Consider the following 25,801-nt stretch of genomic DNA (forward strand, 5'->3'; position numbering starts at 1 on the left):
CTAAATTGCGAATCAACGGAACTGCCATATGTGAACTTCCGGACAGTGAGGACTTCACTTCCGGATAGTGACGATTACTGTATTCTTTCTCGATTTTCTTAAACCCAATACCCAAATACAGTCAGTGACGATTACTGTATTCTTTCTCGATTTTTTTTCTTGATTATCGACTTACTGTATTCTTTCTTTCTCGATTTCTGTACTTTCTTAAACACAATGCCCCAATCCAGTCGTCGTTTCCGAGAGCGAAGGAACGGCCTGTGTGGTTGTTGTTTCTGGCACGCGGTTTGAAAGTTTTTTTTTTTGCATGTACGGCCACGCACGTACGGGCACGTGAGAGTGAAGGAACGGCCTGTGTGGTTGTTGTTTCTGGCACACGGTTTGAAAGTTTTTTTTTTTTTTTGCATGTACGGCCACGCACGTACGGGCACGTGAGAGCGAAGGAACGGCCTGTGTGGTTGTTGTTTCTGGCACGCGGTTTGAAAGTTTTTTGTTTTGTTTTGTTTGTATCTCCGGGCATGCACTAGTTATTTAAAAGCCTTTCACTTTAAACCTGCTTTATTTTGGTTTTTATTTTGCTTGCCTTTCCTTATTTTGTTTAGTTCGCGCCCTCTTCCCCCAATTTCGGGAAAGTAGGAGTGTATTTTTAACTTCCTCTTCCTCAGTGAGGAAGACGACGAGCGTTGCGTCTTGGTTGTAACATGGCGGCGGCTCGCTCGCAGCACGATGCTGCTTTCGAGGTACGTACTCGGAAAAACGCTCTAATTTGTGTCCCCCCCCCCTCCGACGGGGTTCTTACTGAGGAGATTGTTTTGGCCGTTGGAGACGTTGTCGGCATTGAGCATGTCCATGCTGCGTCACGCATGAATCAGAAGGTCGTGGTGTTCATCTCCGATCTTCGTCTTGTTCACGACGTCGTGAGTTCCGGGTTTACCACACACAGTGGTCACTTTGTTACGGCCTCCCCGATGGATGTCCCGGCAATGAAAATAATCGTCTCTAACGTGCCTCCTTTCGTGTCGAATCAACAACTTGTCTCTGTGTTGTCTCGTTTCGGGAAAATTGTGTCAAAGATCTCGATGATCCCCCTTGAGTGCCGCCATGACAAGGCAAAGCACATGATGAGCTTTCGGCATGCTGTTCAGCATGCAACTTTACATGGTGCTGCCGGACCGTTGGGAGGACACGAGTTTGAAGGTTTCATTTAAGATTAAAATTGATAATTATGATTACCAAGTGTGGGCTTCGTCAGCGACTTTAACATGTTTTCTTTGTGGAGCCTTTGGCCATTTAAAAAGATTTTGTCCGAAAGGTTGTTATTCCAAGTGTGGGGAATCGGTACATGTTGATGTTGATGGTGAAATGGTTTACGACCCACAACCTCGTCTGGTGGAGGAGGTGATGCCCAGTGAACCCAACGTTACCACTCATACTGTTTCCTCACATAGTGAGGACGGTAACGATGATTTTGTCACTGTGTCAAAAAAACGTAGATAGTCTGCTCCTCGTGACCCCACGAGCTCTCCCAAGGGAGTCGTGCTGGATACGGTTGTGCGGGTAACTGAGGAACCTCATCGGAATGAAAAAAAGGATGGAATGGTTTCCGATAACGAGAATGTATTTCAGAGTGTACAGTGTGGTCCGGGTCCTTCAGATAGCGGTGAAGTGTATATTGGTGTTGCTGAACCGTGTGTAGAATGTCGGGAAGTATCAGCGCTCGGTTTTCCTGAGACAGATTGAAATAATGTTTCAGCTCCATGCGATGTTCGCGCCTCGACAAATGATCAACATGCAGTTTGTGAGGCCTCGGGAGAGGTGCCCGATGTAGTTGTACAAGATGGTGGATTGGACGCCCCATCTCATGTTGATGAAAGTGTAAAACAGGACTCACAAAATACCACCGTGCATCACTCGGTACCCCTCTTCGACGTGTTTGTAAAGGTCCAGGGTGATACTTACGAACCCAGTGGAAGGTTATCTGGGCTGTCTGCTTCAGATGATGATGACATGGAGGTGACTGATCTGTCACAGTCATCATCTGATCATTTCCAGATATCTCTGCAGGTTATTGTATTGTTGAGGAAATTCGCAAACCACCATTCAGGTCCTGTCGGTGAGATATCTCTGTAAGTACATGTGTCGTTAGCCCCAAACCCGTTGTTTAGAGGAAATTATGTGATTCATTCAGGCTGCGACCCTTTAAGATAGCTGTTTTTCTGTTCTATCTGTATTTTGAACCAACCACGTCTCAACCGCCATCACACAACAACCACCGACCGCAACGCCGCTTCACAACAACAACGCCAACAGCCACGACCTTTACCTTCACAACTCGCTCCCGCAAACATCGCATCACCGCCATTCCAAACGTCGCCATGGACATGGACCACCACTTTAAACCCTCCACCACCTTCGCCTCTCCTTCTGCGGCCATTCCCGCACCGCTTGTGGGCACCAAGCGTCAGGCTGTCCTGGCCTCGTGCGGGACGCGCGCCGAGCCGCGGGTACAAAGTGCGGCCTTTCCGAGGAGAAGTCGGATCAGGAATGATACACGCCCACTTCTGATCCGTCCAATCAGCAAGCGCGGGGCGGTTTGGCCCCGCCTCCAGGCGCGTCGGAGTAGAATCGGGATATGCAAATTCGAGGATCAGGGGAGACTCGCGCCCCTTTTTCTCCGTCCAATGGGCGAGCGTGGTTCCACCCCCGAGCTCGTTCTGATCCAGAAATTTGCATATGGGTTCTCCTGCCGGACTATCAAGCGCCGAGCGCGGGGCGAATCAAGTCAGTTTTGGAGAACAGAGTTTGGCAGCGGCAGAGTGTGGTCGAGGCAGTCAAGTCGGGTCTGGAGAGGAGCAGTCTTTGGAGCCGTGAGTCAAGTCGGGTCAGGAGAGTGGCAGTCTGTCGAGGTTCGGAGTCTGTCGGGGAGCTGCGGAGAGAGAAAGCCTGGAGCGCGTTCGAGGTGATTTGCTGCAGTCGGCTGAGGAGAATTGCGGAGGGGACCGGATAGCTCGGGTCCGAGGCAAGGAAGATGGCGATCGGCGACGAGCTCGCAGTGGAGTCGCTCGTCGTGGGACCCAAGCAACCCAGCTATCCTCTATCCCCAGAGCATCAACAATTCCCCCCTTCCCCCCCCCCACGCTGAGATCGTGCGAAAAGGGGGCCCTGTTCCCACCCCACTCCAAGCAGCGCCAACGAAACCAGCGAAGGAGCGCGGAGTCGGGGCACCGCCACGCCGCCACATTTGCGGCTCATCACAAAGACACGGGTAGGATCCACCCGGTCTCGCGGCCCACAGGCCCCGTCTGCCCCCTTGTCTTTGAGGGTGGCCCTTTTCTTTTGCTTTTGAGTAAATGTGTTGTTGGCGCCGTCTTTAAAGTAAAACTGTGTAAGTGTTGCCGTGTGCTCGCGTCGTCGGTTGTAGATCTGCATTGTTGTGTTTCTTTTGTTACATCTGCTTTTGGTGCGTAATTGTTGTAATTGTATATGTGTGCTCTCCATGTGCCGTGGAATAAATGTGCCTCATGTTGAACTGTTTTTCCCGTTTCGCTTCGTCTTTTCTTTAATTGAATCTCCTTCTTGCTTCACGTAAAGGGTTGGTAGTGGGCTTAATACACCCGATAATGAATCAGAACCGTCGAGGCCGGCGATAACACCGCTCAGTTATCCCGATAGTACGGAACGGGTCGCTTAAGTGGCCCGTTTCTGGAGTCGACCTGCGGCGAGGTGCGATCGCCCGGTCTACCCTCCGCGTGGGTACTTAGGTAGGTCGAGTTTGGCGAACAACCCTATCCCACGCGGGGGGCCGATTGGCACGATCGTGGTGAGGCCGAAAGGCCCACCCGTGACTTGCTCCCGGCGTTAGTCTGAGAGGGTCACGACAGAATTGTCCGTCCGGTGGGCGATTCGAGTTGCGTGGCCGTTCACACGCCGGCGGGCGCGAATGCGCAACACTGGTGTCAGGTCGTGGGACCCAAACCCATCCCCCTCCTCGCGGCACTGGTGTCTGAGAGCGGGAAAACGGGCTCTCCTGTCTCCAGCTAAATTCACGGGAATCGGTCCAGGGGTGAGAGGAGAGACCTGTGTGTGAGAGCGACCGGTTGGGTGACAAAGACCCTGTGTGTGGATGAGACCCCAGGTGTGAGTGCCTCCCCGTGTGTGGAAGCGACCCCGTGTGTGAGTGGTGTGGTGGCAAGTGTGCCGAAGGGCGTGCTCCCCAGCACGCCGTGTGTGGATGAGACACCGCGGGCGAGTGCCCCCGTGTGTGAGTGGTATGGTTTGTGTGAGGGAAATGGCACGAGTGAGTGAGCGGCCGAGTGTGAGGGAGACAGCGTGTGCAAGGTCGCTGTGTGTGATGGAGATGTCGGTGGGCATGTGTGAACATGCAGCCGCGTCTCCCGGGGTGAATTTAATGGTGAGGTGTGTTAGCGTCGTAACACGCAGGTGTGCGTGTGTCGAATGGAGACGACGACGGCGACAGAGGGCCAAAAGCCGGGTCGCGGCTGTAGCTGTTTCGGGGACCGTGCCGGGTTCAGCCAGCAGCGAGCACGAGGTATGTGCTGCGCAACGCACGAGGCCACCACGTGCTCGCTTGCGGGAGTGAAACCCGGTCCGGAAACGCACGCGGTGGATTTGCCGATCCCGCGGATGGACAAAGTTTCGGCAGGATTACGAATTTGGACCGGACGGGTTCTCCACGCGATCGTGTGTGTTAAGCTCCAACGGGCAGATCACGTGTTCGCGTGGGGAACCCCTCGAGACGTGAGGCTTGTGTTTTTTTTATGCGCCGGGTGACATCATGACTGCGTGTGTGTGTGTGTGTGTGTGTGTGTGGTTGGAATCCGGCAGGAGGGTGAATCCCTGCCGGATGGTACCGTCCAAGAGGGACGAGGGACGCGAACAGCTGCCATGACGTCACGCCAAAGGTGCGCGGCTGTGAATTGCCGCGCTGGTGCGCAGGTTGCGAGTTGCCGCGCCGGTGATGCGCGATTAAAAAAAATAATAATAAAAAAAACAGCAAGCCTCGCTTTTGGGTGAACAGGATTCCTGGGCAAAGGGGTGGATGATCCCCTTGGCCTGGGCACAGGATGAAACTAGTTCGGGGGAAGGGTTAGCTTAGTTAGACCGGCTCCATGGGGCAGGGGTAAGTCCTCATGGGGCCCGTGGAATGGATTAGTTAGAGGGATTGTAGCCAGATTTAGGTTGGGAAATAAAATGATTTTTTGGAGACAGAGACAGACTTTGGATGTGTCGAGGGGACGTAGTTTAGCGACGTAATGTTAAATGGAACGTGCTGTAGTTTAAGGGACGACGTGGGAGCACGAGTTAGTTAGGGGAGGTAGTTAGAAGGATGTCAGAGTTCAGTGGTGTGTGTGTTGAAGAGTTGGTGAGTGAAGTGGAAGCATGTGCTTGGTGAGTGAGTGAGGCCAGCGGGTCTGTGTGAGTGGAGCGAATGGGGAATGCATGGTGAGATGAGTGATTGTGGGGAGGAGTGACTCCCGCCCAAGGGACCCCGTGGTCAGTGTAAAGTGAGTTCGGGGGTTCGTCAAATTTACAAAATGGAGGTCGTTTTGTTGTTGGTGGGAAAGTAGGCTCGATACCCATTTGGAGGGGTGCAGGAGCCCTGTTGACGGGCTGGGAGCGTGGCTGCGAAAGTTGAGTTTCGCTGAGTGGGTACCCCGGGCACCAGGCTAGTCGGCCGTAGTAGGTCAAGGGCCGATGGGGGGCCGGGACAGCGTAGTGGGCTCGGGTGCGCCCGCTTAGTGCGGGGGCCCGGGGCGCCGTTAGCCGCGTGGGCAGTGTTGTAGGCACGGGGTGACCCTCGGAAAGGGGCCCGGGAAGCCAGCCTGCCACGTGTGCGTTTCAGGGGAGGTGCCATGGGGGGCACTCCCCGGTGTTTAGGGAGCTGGTAGGCTCGGAGGCAGTGTAGTGCCCGGGGGTGCCATTGTAGGGGAATCGGCAGAGGGTAGTGCCTGCCAAGGGAGCCACGTGTCCCAGCCATGAGACCGTGTGAGGGCACGGAAAGAAAATTTGGGGGGGGGGCGAGGCCCGAAATTGTAAGGACACCAACACAGGCGACGGGAATCTGGGTTGTTAGAACCAATGGTTTAAGCGAGAGGAGCTTGTTGAAAGCCCCGGGGTAGTTTAAGAGTTAATGGTTAGGGTAGATTAGGAAGTGTACCCCTCCGCACCATCCATCCCCTCGCTCTCGTTGTGGGCCGCTGGACCCACTTTGTGTTGTAGATCGCTGAAGTCTGGGGAGGCCATCTTGAGGCTTCATTGGGCCTCGACACAGGACGTTAGCTCTCCCTTGTTCCCCTCCGGGAAGGGAACGTAGGGGTTGGGAGAAGGCGAGTTGACGATAGGTGAGCCGAACAAGGACAGTTTAGGGGGTTAGGGGACGATTTATAGTGGGGAAGTAAACATAAAAACAACAAAAAAAAATAAGTTGGGGCTAAATTGGGTTTCACAAATTAAGGGGGTGGGTATGGACAGTGACAGGCAAAAGCGATAGGTTGGGAGGGAGACCGTAGGGTAGGTCCGAGCCCGCTTTCCGAGTGGCCAGCACCACCGCACTCCCTCCACCAACCTGCACTGCAAGGCAAAGGCCGGCCAACTTCATCAGCAGCTGTGTTTTGCTGCGAGGCCTGTACCGGCCGGATCGTCTGCAGTTGTTTTCTGCAAGGCCTGTGCCGGCCAGTTCGTCTGCCGGCTGTGCTTGCCTGCAGCGGCCTGATTCTGCAGGCTGTGTTTGCCTGCTGCCTTTGCCATGCCATGCCCACTGCCCATATTCACCAGCCCCATTCAATTTTGCTTTGCCCCGCCCCTGTTCATTTCCATGTGCGCCAGGATCAGGAAGCAACAGTTTGCAAGCTGCGAGAACTGCCCTGTTGGCAGCTACAACACGGGCCTGCAGTGGCGGCCCGTGCACCGTGTTTGCGTCCATCCATTCATCCATTCATCCATTCATCCATTCATCCATTCATCCATCCATCCATCCATCCGTTGTGTTCATTGCATGTGCCACTTGAGCTGGCACGGAGACTGCGTTTGTGCAGCCCATGCACCGTTTTGTTGCTTGCGTCAGTGCCCGTTCAGTGTTCTGCAGGGACTGCCTTGCGGGCAGCCGCACCAGGAGACTGCGTTTGTGCAGCCCATGCACTGTTGTGGTTCACTGCGTTCATTTCAAAAGGGGAGGCCTACGACTGCGTGTGAGCAGCCGGCCACGTTCCCTGTCACCTGCATTCCTTGAGCCAGAGACTGCATGTGAGCAGCCTGGCTCCCTGCTTACTGCTTTCTTTTTGCAGAGTCCATTGATCGTGGGCCATGGTTTAGTGTAAAATTTATAAGTTAAGGTTAAGATGTACTGTACATATGAGTGCACCCCCGGCATGTCTGTCTTAGCGCCGGCAATTTTATTTAAGTCGTCTGTGTGAGTGGGTTTGTTTAGTTAGTTACTCAGCCCTCAGGTTATTTATTTTGGGGACACGAATACCATGAATGTCGCACTCAGGGATCTGTAGGTAAAACGTACTAGGGGAGAACTACACATGATGGCACACGAGAATTTGACGACTCGGGACGAGTCTGTAAAAAGGGGATTGGGTGGTGTTGCGGTTGAGGAAATTCGCAAACCACCATTCAGGTCCCGTGGGTGAGATATCTCTGCAAGTACATGTGTGGTTAGCCCCAAACCCGTTGTTTAGAGGGAATAAATGTGATTCATTCGGGCTGTGACCCTTTAAGATGGCCGTTTTTCTGTTCTATTTTTATTTTGAACCAACCACGTCTCAACCGCCATCACACAACAACCACCGACCGCAACGCCGCTTCACAACAACAACAAGGCCAACAGCCACGACCTTTACCTTCACAACTCGCTCCCGCAAACATCGCATCACCGCCATTCCAAACGTCGCCATGGACATGGACCACCACTTTCAACCCTCCACCACCTTCGCCTCTCCTTCTGCGGCCATTCCCGCACCACTTGTGGGCACCGAGCGTCAGGCTGTCCTGGCCTCGTGCGGGACGCGCGCCGAGCCGCGGGTGCAAAGTGCGGCCTTTCCGAGGAGAAGTCGGATCAGGAATGATACACGCCCACTTCTGATCCGTCCAATCAGCAAGCACGGGGCGGTTTGGCCCCACCTCCAGGTGCGTCGGAGTAGAATCAGGATTTGCAAATTCGACGATCAGCGGCAGACTCCCGCCCCTTTTTCTCCGTCCAATGGGCGAGCGTGGCTCCACCCCCGAGCTCGTTCTGATCCAGAAATTTGCATATGGGTTCTCCTGCCGGACTATCAAGCGCCGAGCGCGGAGCGAGTCAAGTCAGTTTTGGAGAGCAGAGTGTGGCAGCGGCAGAGTGTGGTCGAGGCAGTCAAGTCGGTCTGCAGAGGAGCAGTCTGTGGAGCCGTGAGTCAAGTCGGGTCTGGAGAGTGGCAGTCTGTCGGGGTTCGGAGTCTGTCGGGGAACTGCAGAGAGAGGAAGCCTGGAGCCTGGAGCGCGGTCGAGGTGATTTGCTGCAGACGGCTGAGGAGAATTGCGGAGGGGACCGGATAGCTCGGGTCCGAGGCAAGGAAGACGGCGATCGGCGACGAGCTCGCAGTGGAGTCGCTCGTCGCGGGACCCAAGCAAGCCAGCTATCTTCTTTCCCCAGAGCATCAACAATTCCCCCCTTTTTCCCCCGCCGCGCTGAGATAGTGCGAAAAGGGGGCCCCGTTCCCACCCCACTCCAAGCAGCGCCAACGAAACCCGTGAAGGAGCGCGGAGTCGGGGCACCGCCACGCCGCCACATTTGCGGCTCATCACAAAGAGACGGGTAGGATCCACCCAGTCTCGCGGCCCACAGGCCCCGTCTGCCCCCTTGTCTTTGAGGGTGGCCCTTTTCTTTCGCTTTTGAGTAAATGTGTTGTTGGCGCCGTCTTTAAAGTAAAACTGTGTAAGTGTTGCCGTGTGCTCGCGTCGTCGGTTGTAGATCTGCATTGTTGTGTTTCTTTTGTTACATCTGCTTTTGGTGCGTAATTGTTGTAATTGTATATGTGTGCTCTCCGTGTGCCGTGGAATAAATGTGCCTCATGTTGAACTGTTTTCCCGTTTCGCTTCGTCTTTTCTTTAATTGAATCTCCATCTTGCTTCACGTAAAGGGTTGGTAGTGGGCTTAATACGCCCAATAATTAATCGGAACCGTCGAGGCCGACGATAACACCGCTCGGTTATCCCGATAGTACGGAACGGGTTGCTTAAGTGGCCCGTGTCCAGAGTCGACCTGCGGCGAGGTGCGATCGCCCGGTCTACCCTCCGCGTGGGTACTTAGGTAGGTCGAGTTTGGCGAACAACCCTATCCCACGCGGGGGGCCGATTGGCACGATCGTGGTGAGGCCGAAAGGCCCACCCATGACTAGCTCCCGGCGTTAGTCCGAGAAGGTCACGACAGAATTGTCCGTCCGGTGGGCGACGTGCCGCGATTCGAGTTACGTGGCCGTTCGCACGCCGGCGGGCGCGAATTCGCAACAGTATCCTTTCTGAATGGGATGTTTAGGCAGCGGAATGTCATCATTCATCAACATTTTCCTGACTTGCTTTCCTTCATGCAGACTGCAAAGTGTATAATTAGGATCTCCAAAGATTTTGAAATAACGAAACCACAAATTCACAGACTGAGGAAGTTTCTTACATAAGCAGGTTTAGAATGTTCTCAACAGCTGCCAAACCCCCCTGATACAGGATGAAAAGGAACGAAGTGCTTTTTGGCACCTTAAACATGAATGGGGGTTGGTGCTCACCATTTGCGTCGGATCCAAGTTAAAAACTCGTTGCTTCGGAAACATGTGGATGTCTGTTTGTTGCAAGAAACGCACACAACAGAGACTTCACAGTCTGACTGGCTCTGCCTTAACAAGGGGCTTTGTTTCTTCAGTAATTTGTCTTCTGTCTCGGCGGGTGTTGCCTTTATGCTTTGTCCAGGTTTTGTTCCTGACTCGTATGGTTTCCTTTAAATAGTTAAAGGACACTTGGCATCATTGGAGTTCATGTATCAAGGATTTAACCTCACCTTACTTAATATCTATGCTCCTCGTGAAAGCGGGGCTCGTAAAGTTTTTTTTTTTTGTTTGTTTTTTTTGCACATCTGGCTTATTACTTCCATACTTTTGTCTTTGATCACTGTATTTGTATCGGAGGAGATTTCAATTGCACGTTTGAACCTAATTTAGATAGGAATACACCAGAACCACATCCTGAATCTCATAAACACATATCTTGTTGTTTTTCATCACTTGGTCTTCTCGATGCTTGGTGTATGCAGCACCGTACAGCATTTCGGTGTACATTGTGCCGGTGTGCTAACGTGCTGATAACACTTGCAAGGTTGGATAGATGGTACATTAACTCTACTTTTAGAAATGTCCTCATGTCTTGAAACATCTTTCCTTCCATTTTCTCTGATCATCACTTGGTAGTGCTTGGTTTATCCTCTTCTGAGTTACTACAAAAAATTGCGTATTGGACCTTGAATACCAGCCTGTTGGAGGATGTTATTTTTAATGATGCTTTTGATAGGTTTTGGGAAAAACTTATCCAAAGCAAACCTTCCTCTGCTTCTATCCAGTTATGGTGGGTCAACGCAAAAGCTCAAATTCGTGTTTTCTCTCAATGTTATCGGTCCTTTTCTAGGAGCAAGAGTAAAATTGCTGTTTCACTCTTGGAAACTGAGATTTCGCAGTTGGAGGAAGACTTTGCTAAAGCTCAAAATGACAGAGAGCTTCGGCTATTATACGAAAAAAGAGCTTATCTCAGAGAATTAATTCATGAAAAAGTCATGGGGATGTCAGTTCGACTCGGAATCCAAAATGTGAAGTTTTCTGACTCCCCAAATACAAGGTTTTTCCATTGAGAAGGGGTAAAGAAATCCCAAAGACATATTTTACTCCTTGTTGGATGCTCAAGGCACTATTATACAAAATGAAAGTGATGTTAGAATGCTTGTGAAAAATTATTTTTCTGATTTATTTGCGAATGAATCTGTGTTTAAAGATTGTGTTGATGAGATGACAAATCATGTTCCTTCTTTGAGTTGTGGTCAGCGTCAAGCTCTTGAAAAACCGCTTTCCCTGGAGGAACTCAACATGGCTCTGAACAGCTTTGAATGTGGAAAAGCCCCTGGAATCGACGGACTTCCAGTGGAATTTTTTTTGATTTTCCTTGATGTCAAAAAGGCTTTTGATTGCATTGATCACTTTTATATTGTGACGTCCACGGGACTTGAACAGTCCCGCCAACGTAGAATGAGCCGAAACGATGGAGGCGGTTTATTTATTTATAACCCAAAGATGGCGGTTCTAATCGCTCTACCGCAAACGGGACGAGGAAGGTGGCATGAATCGCTTTTTACTGAGTTGATAACGTTTATTTTCTCTAACCAGAAATAACACTCGGCAAGAAGAGGGATCCGGGGCGATTCGACGGGATGGTGGTGTGGGTTCGGGCGTGGGGAAAACACAGCCAATTCCAATGAATATACAAATCTCAAACCCTCTAAGGTGCCAGGTACACACACACACACACACACACACACACACACACACACACACACACACACACACACACACACACACACACACACACACACAACGTAGCTATTTCTGGTGGTCAGGCTGGACCGTGGTGTGGACGCAACAGTCCCTGGATTGGCGTCGGACGAGCTGGCCTTGCTCTCGTCAGGGGGGCAGGAGAAACCGTGGTGCTGTCGACCTCCTGGTCTTGGCCCAAGTCCGCTCACAGCCGCCAGGGAACCAGTTCTGGTGCCAAATTGCGAGCAGGGGAGGGAGGCAGGTCCGCCCGCCGTTCGACCCCGTACTCCGAGCCAGCAGAACCCCAGAGCCAACCAAGGTGAGGCACGAGGCTCAGCAAGGCTCCAAGACACGATCAAACCAGGGCCGAATCAGCGCAACAACACAGCACGCTCCCAGCACAACAACCTCCACCAAAACAGTCTTTCGGTACCGATCTTCTTCCTCTTCACCTTTCCCCGAACAGAGCCTTTTTATCCTCCCATCCTCGTCACTTCCAATCGAGCCGTTTTATTGGCCCTGCGCCGTCGCCTTCCGCCAATCGTGATCACCGGGCGGAGCCATCCGCAGCACTGTCCTGTGACGTCACAGCAAGCCTCCAGAGAATACTAAAAGGGGTTTACGCAGACACACTTACCCTATCACGTGTCCCTATCTAATTACGTGACAATTATAATTTCCCCCTTGAAGAAATGGACATTTACAAGACAACTTATCACCACTGAATTGCTACTTATTACATCGAGATCCTGGTACACTCGAACAGCATGGCATACCTAATTAAACATCCTAATTACCCTTTGAATGCATACCCCCCCCTCAAACGTCACACTGCCCCCTCCTCTGGTACCGCAGCTCCTGCAAGGTATATCACAGGCGCTACCGTACCAGCCTTAACACTTACTGACTCACACCTAATTAACCTAACGAAATAAAGTAGGAGGGGCAATGGGCAGCGAGTCGCAGCTAACTTACCTATCCTGCTTAATGTACTACCCCCTTATGGCCTTAACCTTACCTAAACAATCATTCATTTTTATTTATTTATTTATTTTATTTTATTTTATCACTTGAGAGCACTGAGCGAAGTTGCACTCCATCCTCTGGATCATCGCTCTTGCCCAACACTCTTCCAGTGATCTGGGGAGGGGAAACAAAAGGTTCCGCAAAAAAAAACACAACACTTATACTTTACATTCCTACTCTAAGCCTTCACGACACTATTCATGGGATATTTACACTTGACCGCCTCCCCCAGTGGATGCTAATAGACCCAGCGTTACCTGGGGAGCCAATTTTCAAATTTGCTTGCCCCAATATTATGCGGACATCATGCCCTTGCTGCACATGTCAAGTTGTGCGGGATCGAGTGGGACTCACACATCTTCACAACACTCACACCATGGTAATCATCACATTTCTAGGTCATGGTCCCCATTTTAATGATGCAGGCTGAACCCCGTCATGGCCGTAGGGTGGGTTACAAAAATATGATGGGGGCATCTCAGGTGCAACCATGCCCACAGGTAAGCTTTAGTCCAACCCAGACGTTTCTCCGCCCCGCTACCTTTGATTCCCACCCCCCCGGTAGCCATCAGCTCTAACCCCATACAACACACTGGAAGGGGTCTCACTGGCTCGTCTGGCCTTCCTGGGTCGCCAAGGTCCTACCCGCCTTGGTCGCCCAACCAGACCCTCTCCCAGTTGCCTCCAGACACTGTCACCGTTAGCCACCAGGGGTGAATCTCCTTGAAGGGGGGTCGCAATTCCCGCTCACCGTGAGCTTCAGCAATCCCTGTGGACAAGCACATAATCCCCACCCACAAAACCACATGACTCCCCCACCCCATCGGCCTTACATGTGACACCTGCATTTCTAACACTTCACCGACCATGACCTTCCCTGTTACCACACCATGTCCAATAAAAAATCAACGTGTGCACCATACATTTCACTTCTTAACTTGAAGCAACTCACACAGCACTTCTCCTCACCCGATCCACGCACCAGCCATTGGACAGCCACTCGTGCCCGCTTTGTTACCAATTACCCATTGTCCCTATTGTCACTCTAAAACCCAGCAGAACTTACAAACCCATGCCAATTTTCCCACAATTCATTTTTTTTTCACCAAAGGAGGCACTTCGCCACAATGTCAGCAGCCGAGCATGGCCGTATATGCTCAGCCCAATCTAGTCTCCCCGACCCCCGACAGTGATCTCCGGACCCGACCTATGAAAGGGCATCTCGGATAGACCTGGCGGTTCAGCAGGAGGATTCACCCTCTCCGAGTCTAAAAGTCTATTGGAGGGTCCCTCCATCGCCGGGTACCGGCAATGTCGTTGCATGTGTCCTCTTCGCCCGCACCGGAAACAACTCCCCATAAAAGGTCCATATGAGTATCGGTGAAATGTCTCTTCTGGTTCCGGACCCCTTCGGCCATAATCGAATTGCTCTATTGGCTGGGCTGGACCCTGCCGCTTTGGCGCACCAACTACCGGATTCCCCTTTATCAAACTTGACAGTTTCTGGAAAAATTCCTGAAACATTTGGGTAATGCCAATTTCTCCCAGCCCCCCTCCCTGATCCTGGATCTCCGCCTGTCGGATCGTCACCGATGGCCTCTCTGGCACCCGACCCGGCCGCCTCCATGAGGCCAGCCTGGCCGCGCACTCGGTGCACGGTGGGTGGATCCTGGAGCTCCACGAGCGCTCGGACCTCAGGGTCAGGAAGAGCAGCTAAAAATTTCTCTGGTGCCAGTCTGTCCCATGCCTCCACTGTAAGGTCCCGATACGCGATCCTGACTGATTGGTAAATGTCCTGTGCCAGCTCCTGCACTGTCTCACCCGGCTTTAATCTGCGGTGCTGGAGCTGGGCCCGCACCAGATCACAGATTGCTGCAAACCCAAACCGACGGCTCAACGCCTCGCAAATGTGGGAGCTGGTCAACATCCCTCCGCGATCACGTTTAACACATCTGCGGCTGGTTCTCGCAACGTTGCACCAAATTCCCTGTATGTTCCCGCTCATTCCACCCGTTTAGTCGGGAAATACACTCAAATTGCGTCAGAAAAGCTTCAATGCTCCCTGACCCGTCGAAATTTACCAGGGGGATCACTTTCCCGGTGGCCCGCTTCCCAGTTTCTCCCTTGTCCGAATCCAGCCCAGGGATCAAACACCCTTGTGGCTGCGTATCCAATTTCGGAGCCCACTGTGGCCAAAAATGTTTTGTGCACAATAAAACCTCTGTCTTGTGACACAAATTCATCTGTTAACAGCCACCACACAGCTTGCTTCAAGAGAATCAACAGATACTGGTTAATTTTTTCTGGAATGGTTATCATTGGTTGCGGTCAGATTTACTCTGTCACCCCTTGTCTGATGGTGGCCAAGGGCTCATTGACGTAAAGTGTCGTCTGATGGCCTTTCGGCTGAAGTGGATACAACGAGCGATCAATGTGGAAAAACGGCCCTGGCACCCCAGAGCACAATGAATATTGAGACAAGCTGGATTGCTCGGCTACGGCCTTGAGTTGTTCCGAATTTAGTCAAAAAAGATTGACACGTCTCACCTTCCTCTGTTTTACCAGAGTCTGTTGAATGCTTGGCAAGCAGTCGTGGTGACCCACCAGAGGAATTTGTATGACATCAAAATGTTTGTGGGAGAACCTCAATTCCTCAACCCACTCTTTCCCAATGTTCCCAAAAGCCATTGCTTTTTACAAAACTTCATTTCAGCTGGTATCAAATATGTTTGGCATCTTCACGACGCATCCAATTGTTGCTTGAAGTCTGTTAAAGAAATTGCTGAAATCACTGGCACCAGGTCGTTAAGAGCTGTCGGGAAAGTAGTTGTCGATGTCATCCGTACATCCTTTAAACTTGGGTTGCAGTGGAGTACGGAGGTCCAATGGACACCCCATAAGCCTTCACTTCCGAGCTTACTTGTCCAATTCGCTGGGGTTACTCCATCTCCAGTCAGTATTGCTTCCTGTTTATTTAGTAATCTTGACAGTAAATCAATTTATCGTTTTTGTTTTTCTGTTATTATTATAAATACCTCTGCAGTTGGAGTACTGAGATGGAAAACGCTTTTGACATATGCCACCCCTTCTGAACCTGCATGGGAATCGATGTATTGCACACCAATAACAAAAAGATCAGGTGACTTGCAATGGAGACTTACTCACTCAGGCCCCCCTAACAAACGGACGCCAACGTTGTCAGACGGAATGAAAACCCGTCATTCTTGTTGCAAAAACACCGAAAGTTAATGAAAAAGCGGCCGAAATTGAAACCAACACACTAATTACGGTCGCAATAGCAAATATAACCGAAAACAACACGTTTATTCCACACACAAGAATGTTCGTGACGGACACAAGAACGGTCAATCCCGAATAGATTGGTGGGGAACGGAAGCAAGATTGGTTAGTTCCGTCGCGAAACGTCCGAGAGCGAAACAAAAGCGGTTCATTCCGGTTACTGTGGTGCGAACAAGATGGCGGATGCAGTCGAACGACCTGTTACGGAATGTAAAATTTTAGTGCTTGTGCCTCGAACATGAATGTAATATAGATAATATATAGTGGGGAGTACCTGATGTAGTTTTAACAATTTATTAAACCGGATTTTGTTGTGATGATAATGTTTGGTTTGCCTGTATTTCGAGCCCCCGAGTGAAGGATCGCGAGTTGTGTTTGCCCAGTTCAACATAGGAGTTCGTGTATGGGATCTTTTTGCAGTTTTTACTTCATATTTTATTTTCTTGGAATTCGCAATTTATTATGACTATCAAATTTCACCTCGTGTAAATATAAATGATCATTCGTCACTGATCGCTGCAGCACGGGTACACGAATTTCACGAAATGTCAGCCACACATTAAGTCAAAAGGGCGCATTTATCGCTGCTTGTATAATATCCCGTACCACAAACGGGTTTTCATTTACAGACATGATATATTCAAGGCAGACGACGTTAAAGTTAACTTACCATAACTTCAAGAACTTTTCAAGCCGCCATGTTTTCCACGTTATGGTAACCGGAATTAATCGCTTTCGCTTCGGTCTCCGCCGTTTCGCGACGGAAATAAACGATGTTGCTTCCATTCCCCACCGTTCTATTTCGGGATTGACCGTTCTTGTGTCCGTCACGACCGTTCTTGCGTGCATAATAAACGTGTTGGTTTCAGTTATATTTGCTGTTGCGACCGTAATTACTCTGTTGGTTTCAATTTTGGCCGCTTTTTCATCAATTTTAGCTGTTTTTGTTTTCATTTTCACGGGTTTTCATTCCGTCTGACAACGTTGGCGTCCGTTTGTTTGGGGGACCTGTCACTGGTCACTGCCAACAAACACCTTTGTCAACCGAATTGATATTGCTGTTTCAGTGCTTTGTCCCTGTTGTAAGATCACTGAGATTTGTCCCATGGATATATTGATTGTGTAACGATTGTGCCCCATTTCTCTTTGATTGAACGATATATTTCATCGGGTAAATGTCCCCTTTTCACTCCGGTTATTTATTTTTGGCCTCAGAGTCAATTCCGATACTGAAAAGTTGTTAATGTTTTTGAACTATGTTCTATCGGAGGCAAAGTTAGCGATCTACCTGTCAAGGAAAGCCAAAATGAAAGGCAAACATTTTGAGCAATGTAACGTGATTTTGCATTTCCAATCCCTGGTTTCAACTCGTTTGAAACTAGAATTTAATTATTACAGAAATAATGAAAATATGAAAACTTTTGTTGAAACTTGGTGTGTTGGTAAAGGCACTGTCACACCTTGACGATTTCGCCAGCAATGGCAATGTATAAAAGTGTATGCAAAACGTTGGCGTACGCTGAAATTTTGATGTTTTTTTAAAGTTTTGGTCGTATTCATAACGTGTTGGTCGTATGCATGACATATTAGTAACGGGCACAGAATGTTTCGTTGTCTGATAGATAACTTTTACCAACGAATGCTTAGCCTGTTGTCGGCGTTCACAACCTCTGCCCAACGATAGTTTAACTTAGGCAGAGCACGCTGCACATATCGCTGGGAATAAGTTTTCGGCACGATATGCGATCGTTGACACACGTCGACACAAGTTCCTTGCAAGTTACTCATAAGTCGAAACACGTCGAGGTAATGTTTAGCATACCCGAAACTTGTATTCTTTTTTTCTCCTTGGCTCTGTGATGGCACGTGACGAAATATCTGAAGTTGTTGTTGTTGTTGTTTTTTTTATTGTTTTTTTTTTTTTAGTCTATCACGAATTTTAAAACATATTCAGACATTTGCTTTTAAGTTTCGACGTCGACGTGATAATATCCTCAAACAGCAAATATTCACAGAGGAGGAACTAAGAATAAGACATGAGCAAACTGAAGAGGCAATCGGACGTGACGTAACGGCACGTGACGAAATATTGGAAATTATTGTTGTTTTTGTTGTTTTTTTTTAAACGCTGCCAATACGCCATGATACGGAAGCTGTAAATTAGAAACGCGTTCAGTAAGTACTGTGGTCGTCCGGAAGACGTCGATCAAATACGTCAATCTGCGTTGGAGGTACGTTACACATCGGTTCAAAGCACGTTACTCAGAGGTAAGAAATAAGTTTTGGGTACGTTAAGCATGACCTCGACGTGTTTGGACTTTTGAGTAACTTTCACGTGACGTGCTTCGACGTGTGAGCAACGATCGTGCAACGTGCCCACAACACGTTACTCATCGGTTATAAATAAGTTTCGGGTACGCTAAACATGACCTCGACGTGTTTCGACTTGTGAGAAACTTACAAGTAACGTGTGTCGACATGTGTCAACGATCGCAAAACGTGCCGACAACTTATGGTCACCGTAGCGGAACGTGCGAGTCATACGCTGGCATACGTGCTAAAATTTGAGGACAACCGCAAAGTACAACGATGAAAGCCAGCATACGACGATGTTTGGCAGTGTTTTTCAGCGTGCTCTTAACATGTACAAAACTTACCCATGACGTATTCGACGTGTGCCAGCGTTTCAGACAAATTTTTCATAAGTCGGCATACGCTGGCTAAATCGTCAAGGTGTGACAGCGCCTCAAGATGTGCAATGTAAAGGAAAATGTATGAGAAATTTACGTGTAGTGTTTTCTTTCCTTGTGTCCTTGGAATTTTCTTTGTTACATTCGCTAACTTTGTTGCGAAGGTTATGTTTTGATCGCTGTGTTTTTATTTATTTTTTGGTTAATATGTGTTTGTTTGTTTGTTTGTTATTCGCATTTTTAATGCTTGTTAACTCCAAAAGTATTGAACTGAATCGCAGCAAATTTGGTGGGATGATTGGTTATTATCCGAGGACCATTTGATTAGATTTTGGGAGCGATCGGGTCAAAGGTCAAGGTCAAAGTCATGAAAAGGTCAAAATCGTCTTTTTACCATAGCGCGGTCAATTTGTATCCAATTTGCATGCAACTAATGCCAAAATGTTCAGAATTCAATGCCACATCTTGTGATCTGACATGACACAATGACGTAATAACCCTTATTCGCGGTTGGGAGTCAAAGGTCAGGAGGGGGTCACGACATTGCAAAATGTGCGGTTTTAGTCATAACAAGGTCAATTCTTATCCGATTTGCATGAAACCAACACGAAAATATTGACTGTTCTGTTCCCCACATTCGAATACCAATTACAAAATTAAGAGTACAAAGGTCAAGGTCGAGGTCAGGAAAAGGTCAAAATCGTCATTTTGCCAAAGTGCGGTCGATTCTTATCCAATTTGCATGCAACCAATGCCAAAATGTTGTGAATTCAATGCCCAATCTTGTGATATACGATATGACACAGGAAATTTAGTGTTTTTAAGCCATCATTCCACATATGAGATGGCAGATGTGGTACTGAATGAAATACCCTCACAATCAACGGTTTCTGGGGGGGGGGGGCAAAATGTAGCGTTCGCGAAGGTATGCGCTCCACTGAGTGCCCGTTCTAGTTTTGAATTGCTTTTTTTGGTGTTTCTTTGACTTTGCTGATTTTCTCTTTGAAACCTGTTTTTGTTTTTTCTCCTTTGGTTTATTTTTGTATTTTTATAATAAAAGGAGTCAAAAGTCTCTGTCTCTCTCGTTCTCTCTCTCTGTCTCTCTCTCTGTCTCTGTCTCTGGACATATCTGGATGGTGTTTGTCTCTTGATGTGTCTGGGCAGGGTTTTTCTCCGGATGTGTTCAAGCAGTGTTTGTCTCTTTCAGCTTGGCTCGAGAAACGCCTGGAGTTTTTCCCTGGACGCTTCTGGGTGGTAATTATTGCTCCACCGCACGTCTGCCTTCCCTTCCTCTCACATCACACTGTCTTCCCTTCCCCATCGCTCCCCCTCCCTCCTCTCTCTCTCTCTCTCTCTGTGTCTCTCTCTCTCTCTCTCTCTCTCTCTCTCTCTCTCTCTCTCTCTCTCTCTCTCTCTCTCTCTCTCTCTCTCTCTCTCTCTCTCTCTCTCTCTCTCTCTCTCTCTCTCTCTCTCTCTCTCTCTCTCTCTCTCTCTCTCTCTCTCTCTCTCTCTCTCTCTGTGTCTCTCTCTCTCTCTCTCTCTCTCTCTCTCTCTGTCTCTCTCTCTCTCTCTCTCTCTCTCTCTCTCTGTGTCTCTCTCTCTCTCTCTCTCTCTCTCTCTCTCTCTCTCTCTCTCTCTCTCTCTCTCTCTCTCTCTCTCTCTCTGTGTCTCTCTCTCTCTCTCTCTCTCTCTCTGTGTCTCTCTCTCTCTCTCTCTCTCTCTCTCTCTCTCTCTCTCTCTCTCTCTGTGTCTCTCTCTGTGTCTCTCTCTCTCTCTCTCTCTCTCTCTCTCTCTCTCTCTCTCTCTCTCTGTGTGTCTCTCTCTCTCTCTCTCTCTCTCTCTCTCTCTCTCTCTCTCTCTCTCTGTGTGTCTCTCTCTCTCTCTCTCTCCCTGTCTCTCTCTCTCTCCCTGTCTCTCTCTCTCTCTCTCTCTCTCTCTCTCTCTCTCTCTCTCCCCCTCTTTTTCTCCCTCCCCTTTATTATTCCCATCATTGAAATGATGGGTGGTATTGACTTGAACTCCAACATAACGGAAACCACAATTTTAACATTAACAGCTCAATTTCTAAACTCAATCCTCATGCTGGCCTCACCCCATTAATTTCCCCATCCACACCCTTTTTGAGTCTTTCCCTTACAAACCCCACAAGACATAAACATTTGTTCTTAAACTCTTTTAACAGAGAGGTTTTATTGTGCAGAAATTAAAAAGAAAGTTAATCAGTTGAGACATTTGAAGGACATTACCATAAAACAGACTAAAAGAAAACCACAAGGCTTTCAGTTCAGTGTTCAGCTCTCCAGTTGGAGGTTGCCAAGTCTGAGACAGAGCCCCTGAGGCTGTTTCAGAATCCTCTTCATCAACATCTGTGATCGTGAGACGAGTTCGTGTTCTTCTTCTTCTTTGCACAAATACGCAAAGAGAGTGGACAAAGTCTGTTTGCCGACATAACACAGGGTCCATGGAATAGATAAATGCTACTTCTGGTATTCAGAGATGTGATGTACTTCGTCCTCTCCTCAATATTTGAATGCATCTCTTGAACGAAAAGATATGAGGAACAAATCAAAAGATGCATCTCAAACATGTATCTCGCTGTTTGTCCAAGAGTGATTTTCACCTCTCGACATCTGATTCCTGCAGTTAAGAAGGATGTTCTGCCTGCCTTAAAATTTAGCAATACGAGTACGGGCCCGTAAGGGCGGGCGCGTCGGTGCGTAAACGATGACTGGATTGGGGCATCATGTCAATTACATTGGACCAACCGTATCATAAATGGCCACAACTTGGGAAACATACTCAGGTCCCTCGCGTCAATTTTGACGTCATATCAAACGAAGAAGAATTGTGTTGTCCTGTCATTGGTCGACAGATAAATGGCCGTAACTTGGGAACCGCTCGTCCGATTAATATCAAACCTTGAAAAGCACATCCGCGGGCCCCGGCAATATTCCTGGCAAGTTTCAGTCAGATCGGACCGTCGATCGTGCAAAAAAAAAAATGTGACGTCATGGCACCGTGCCTTGTCATTGGCCGACAGATAAATGGCCGTAACTTGGGAACCGCTTATCCGATCGATATCAAACCTCGAAAAGGCACATCTGCGGCGTCCCGGCAATATTCCTGGCAAGTTCCAATCCGATCGGACCGGCGGTCGTCGAGAAACGGCCGTCACAGACATACAGACACACACACACACACAGATTGCTGGAATTAGAGATAGATTATTGATGAGTTCAAGTGCCGGTGTGATGCTTGGTATGGAGGCAGAACTGCCCAGATTCCAACTGATAGAATCAAACATCACGTCCCTTTGTCCATCAGGAAAAACACTATTGGTACACAAATACAGCCGGTACGGGCTTGAAGGAAGGTCCCAGCATCAATCCCAACATCGTGTGCATCTGCTATTGGACAGCATTTGATTGAGAATGCAAACAGTGCTGAACATTATAATGTGGATGCATTCAAGATATTGATGTTGATCATCTCCATACTGATGGAGCACAAACAAAGACAAAAAGTGTTTCTTTTATATAATAAGTACAGTGCTGCACAATAAAACCTGTATTTCAAGAGTTTAAGAATGAATGCTTTTCTGGTGAGGGGTAAAACGACTTTCAGGCCAACATGTACACAAATATTACAAACCATAATATAATTACATATAATACATGGGATGATGATACAATGAAAACTGAAATGGGTTCGTTTGGAATGCAATGGGGTTACCATGACAACAATGCTTGCAGCGTCACAAAGACAATCGGTGGGATGCATTGTGTGTTCACCTTTTTGAACATTTCGACCATTCTGCCACATTCGCTGCTACGATGTGGTCGTACCTTGTTGTGCTCTTGAGTTTTTTCAAAGAATTTCAAGAGGATATGTTTCCATCGCACCTGCAAGTGCGTCCAGGAGTCTGGACTATAAAGAAGTCTTACCAGGTAAGTGGGAAACGAAGAGAAAGACCTTCCCTGATGGACGGAGGATAAAGGTTTAAAGATCCCATTGATGAGAATGAAAAGGAAGTTAAAGGAACGGAGCAGATTGTGATATTCAAGAAATTATGACGGTTTGATTACGATGTGAACAATTGTTCTCTTAAATCTTGTTACAAGGAAACCACACCTGTTCTGGAATGTTTGATTTGTTTACTGGGCCTATGGTCAGAACGTCGTGTTTCAATTTCAGTTTGAAAGGATCCTATTTAAGGATTGTTATGAAGGAAAGTGATTCCTGTTTTCATTGAAGTAACATTTATTTATTAAACTTGTTATATCCGTGTCCGCAGATCTTTGGGGAAGGTTCCATCTTCGGTCCGATGGACGTTGGACAACTCGTGTCGCTTTGGGGGAGATTTGAGTTTGCTGTTGGGATCATCTCCATGGTGATACTTATCATCAACTCGCTTTGTGCGATTTATTTATGGATGAACAAACGGTTCCGGTAAAGCTCTTCACAAGTCTTCATTTTATTATTGATCTTCAAATTAAGAACAGCAAACGATGATCCCGATGGACCTCTCTACTGATGAATATGTTGTTATTGGAGTTTATATCTCTGGTGGTCCTCTGATTGATACATTTGTGCTACACAGAGAAATGTTCTCTCAAACGAAGTTCTGGTTTTTCTTGTGTGTTCACAGAAAGGACAAGAAAGTTGATGGAGAAGATGAGCCTGATGGGGAGGATAAAGATGTGGAAGAAGTGGAAGATGATGATGATGAGAGATTTGATTCAGAAGACGAGGAATGTGATTGTGATGATGGAGACGACGGATGTGATTGCGACGATGACGACGAATGTGATTGCGACGATGGAGACGACGAATGTGATTGTGACGATGATGATGGATGTGATTGTGACGATGACGGATGTCATTGTGAGGATGGGGACGATGAATGTCTTTGTTCAAATGACGATTCCAATTGAGGACAGGAACACCAGGTTCGCAGGGGAGGAGGGGGAGAGGCTCTATTTTGTGTTGTACAAATTCCAGGAATCTGATTTCATTTCAGTTGCAGTTTTCCAAGTAGTTTTCGATGAGACAAGGTCATCAGCACAGTTTACCACCCTCTGGGAGGAACGAGTTTGCATATCACCTGCTGAAAAGAGTAGTCTCTGTTGCAAAAAGACTTTTTGGATGTTTGTGTGGTGTGTAAAGGGTTCTTAAGGGGTCGAAGCAGTTCAAACGGTGTAAAGGTCATACGGGCTCTAACAAAAAAAGGATCAAATGGATCTATGGGGTCTCAACGGGTCTCAAGGATCTGCGGGTATAAATGTCAAAGAGGTCAAAGGATATATAGGAGTTGAAAGGGTCATGTGGGGTCTAAAGTTCTTAAGGGTAAACAGGGTCGAAAGGAGCAACAGCAACAGAAGCAGCACGGTGTTGAGGGGCTGAAGGAAAAGCAGAACCCTCATTGTGATCACAGGCTGCAACAGCAACACAAGCAACATGTTACTGAGGGGCTGCAACAGCAACAGCAGAAACATCACGATGTTGACAGGTCATACCACATGCAGGACCTTCAACAGGTAAGCATTCTTCAATACTTTGGGCAGTTGCGGTGACCACACTCGGTGTAAAGACAGCAAACCCCAAGATTGGGACGTTAAACTGAGATACATTTTGCCACTTGTTCTTTTATAAACATTGCTGTTTATACTTCCTTCGATGAAGAAGAATGTTCTTAGTTGTGGAGATCATTGTAATTATAACTTTGGTGGGAAGGTAACTTATTAACATGGTCATCGCGATGCAGCTGAAATCACAAGAAGTTTAACTTCCCTCGATTGGATTATTCACCTTTTCGTCCTTACCTGTTCCATCAGTGCATTCCCTTCTGTGCCCTTTCCTGAACAAGTTATTAAACTGATGAATATATCAATGTATTTATTCTTTTATGTTTTTATTGTTTCTTTTCTGAAGACTCCTCAGAAGAGGTGCTCCTTTACTCCCTCCACCCCCTCGAATGAAACCATCTCACCGGTTGGAACGTAAGTTGCCAAGATTCTTGCCTTACATTACAAATTATTCCGAACTTGATATAAACTGCATGTTCTTCACCCCCATCGTGTCCCTTTCTGTCTGTGTCTCAAAAGTGTTCGGAACAAACGAATGTTTTGCTGAACTCTTATCCAGACAAGCACCAAAAATTCATCCAGTTGGTGAAAGTCTGGCATGAGTGTTAATGTATCCGTATAAAATTCATTGTGTGCAACTGGATGATCATTAAAATTATTTAAATCGATGAATGTTGGTTAAAAAAAAATCGATGCAATTAAATTAATTAATTAAATCGATGAATGTTGGTCATTAAATCGAAGCAGGTTGGATGTCACGTGGCAGATTTCCAGCTTCTTCCTCATTTCCTCATCTGCCGTGACCAAGGCGAGTGGATTCTTCCCGAAACGTCGCCTTCTCCGATGAGTAGAAAGTTCAGATTTTTTCAATTATAAACTTTTCCTGCATTAAAAGTTATTATTTGAAAAACGTTAATTAAAGCCAGTGGGACTTTGTGATGAAGAAAATCAAGGTGGAAATTGAAGGCAAAAGGAAAGGGAAATTGAACTGAGATGCAGAAAGCAATGGAGAGAATACAGTGTTCCCAGGATTGTGTTAGAAGTTATTACAATGATGAACATTATGAATGTGGTGATATACAGTGGTTTTCACTTCCTTCAGCTGATGTGTGTGCAGAGACCCAGAAAAGAGTTCTGCCTTGATCCAGCATATCAATTCTCCCTTGATGATCCAAAACATTCGCGAAAATCAGGAGAAGAGTTCCACCTTGAGGGCGCAAAATATGAGACCGACCTTCCAGACTCGAAAAACGAGTTCCATCTTGGAGACCTTTGGAGTTCTAAACCATCTATCCATGGCATTCCTGGTTGGATGGTGCCTGATGAGTGGTAAGTTCAGTTGATTAAAAATTTATGGTTATATATTATTTAATTCGATATAAGACATGTCATGTATTTATTTATTCTTTTTCAGCAAAATCAAGAAAGTGTTGGGAAGACCTGAGATGTCCGAAGACAAATTTACAATAGATCTCTTCCTTTCCACTTTTTCAAACTTGAAACAACTGAAATTTCATTCTTAAGATGGAACTGGAAGGAAAAACCAAAAACTTTGTTGAGTTGAAAAACTGTCTTGACCTTGTATAATTATTGAACTGCTCAAAAAAAACATAATAAACTGTTTTCAAAATCAAAA

General features: G+C 47.8%; 1 protein-coding gene across 1 annotated transcript; it reads left to right on the forward strand.

The window, feature by feature from the left end:
- The first annotated feature begins 409 nt into the window (after positions 1–409).
- On the forward strand, positions 410–25,801 carry LOC147030244 (uncharacterized). Its single transcript, XM_085874105.1, has 4 exons — positions 410–740; positions 22,875–23,029; positions 23,229–25,494; positions 25,580–25,801. The coding sequence occupies exons 1-3, from the start codon at positions 702–704 to the stop codon at positions 23,512–23,514; spliced, it is 480 nt and encodes a 159-aa protein (XP_085730231.1). The 5' UTR covers positions 410–701; the 3' UTR covers positions 23,515–25,494; positions 25,580–25,801.

Source organism: Eptatretus burgeri, chromosome 3, assembly GCF_056783735.1.
Source record: "Eptatretus burgeri isolate ZD-2024b chromosome 3, Ebu_testis_v1, whole genome shotgun sequence".
NCBI lineage: Eukaryota > Metazoa > Chordata > Myxini > Myxiniformes > Myxinidae > Eptatretus > Eptatretus burgeri.

Excerpts from the sequence above, each read along its gene's own strand:
- LOC147030244 (XM_085874105.1), top strand. The coding sequence starts at position 702 with ATGGCGGCGGCTCGCTCGCAGCACGATGCTGCTTTCGAG. Across the intron at positions 741-22,874 it reads AGCACGATGCTGCTTTCGAG|ATCTTTGGGGAAGGTTCCAT; the intron begins GTACGTACTCGG and ends CCGTGTCCGCAG. Across the intron at positions 23,030-23,228 it reads TGGATGAACAAACGGTTCCG|AAAGGACAAGAAAGTTGATG; the intron begins GTAAAGCTCTTC and ends GTGTGTTCACAG.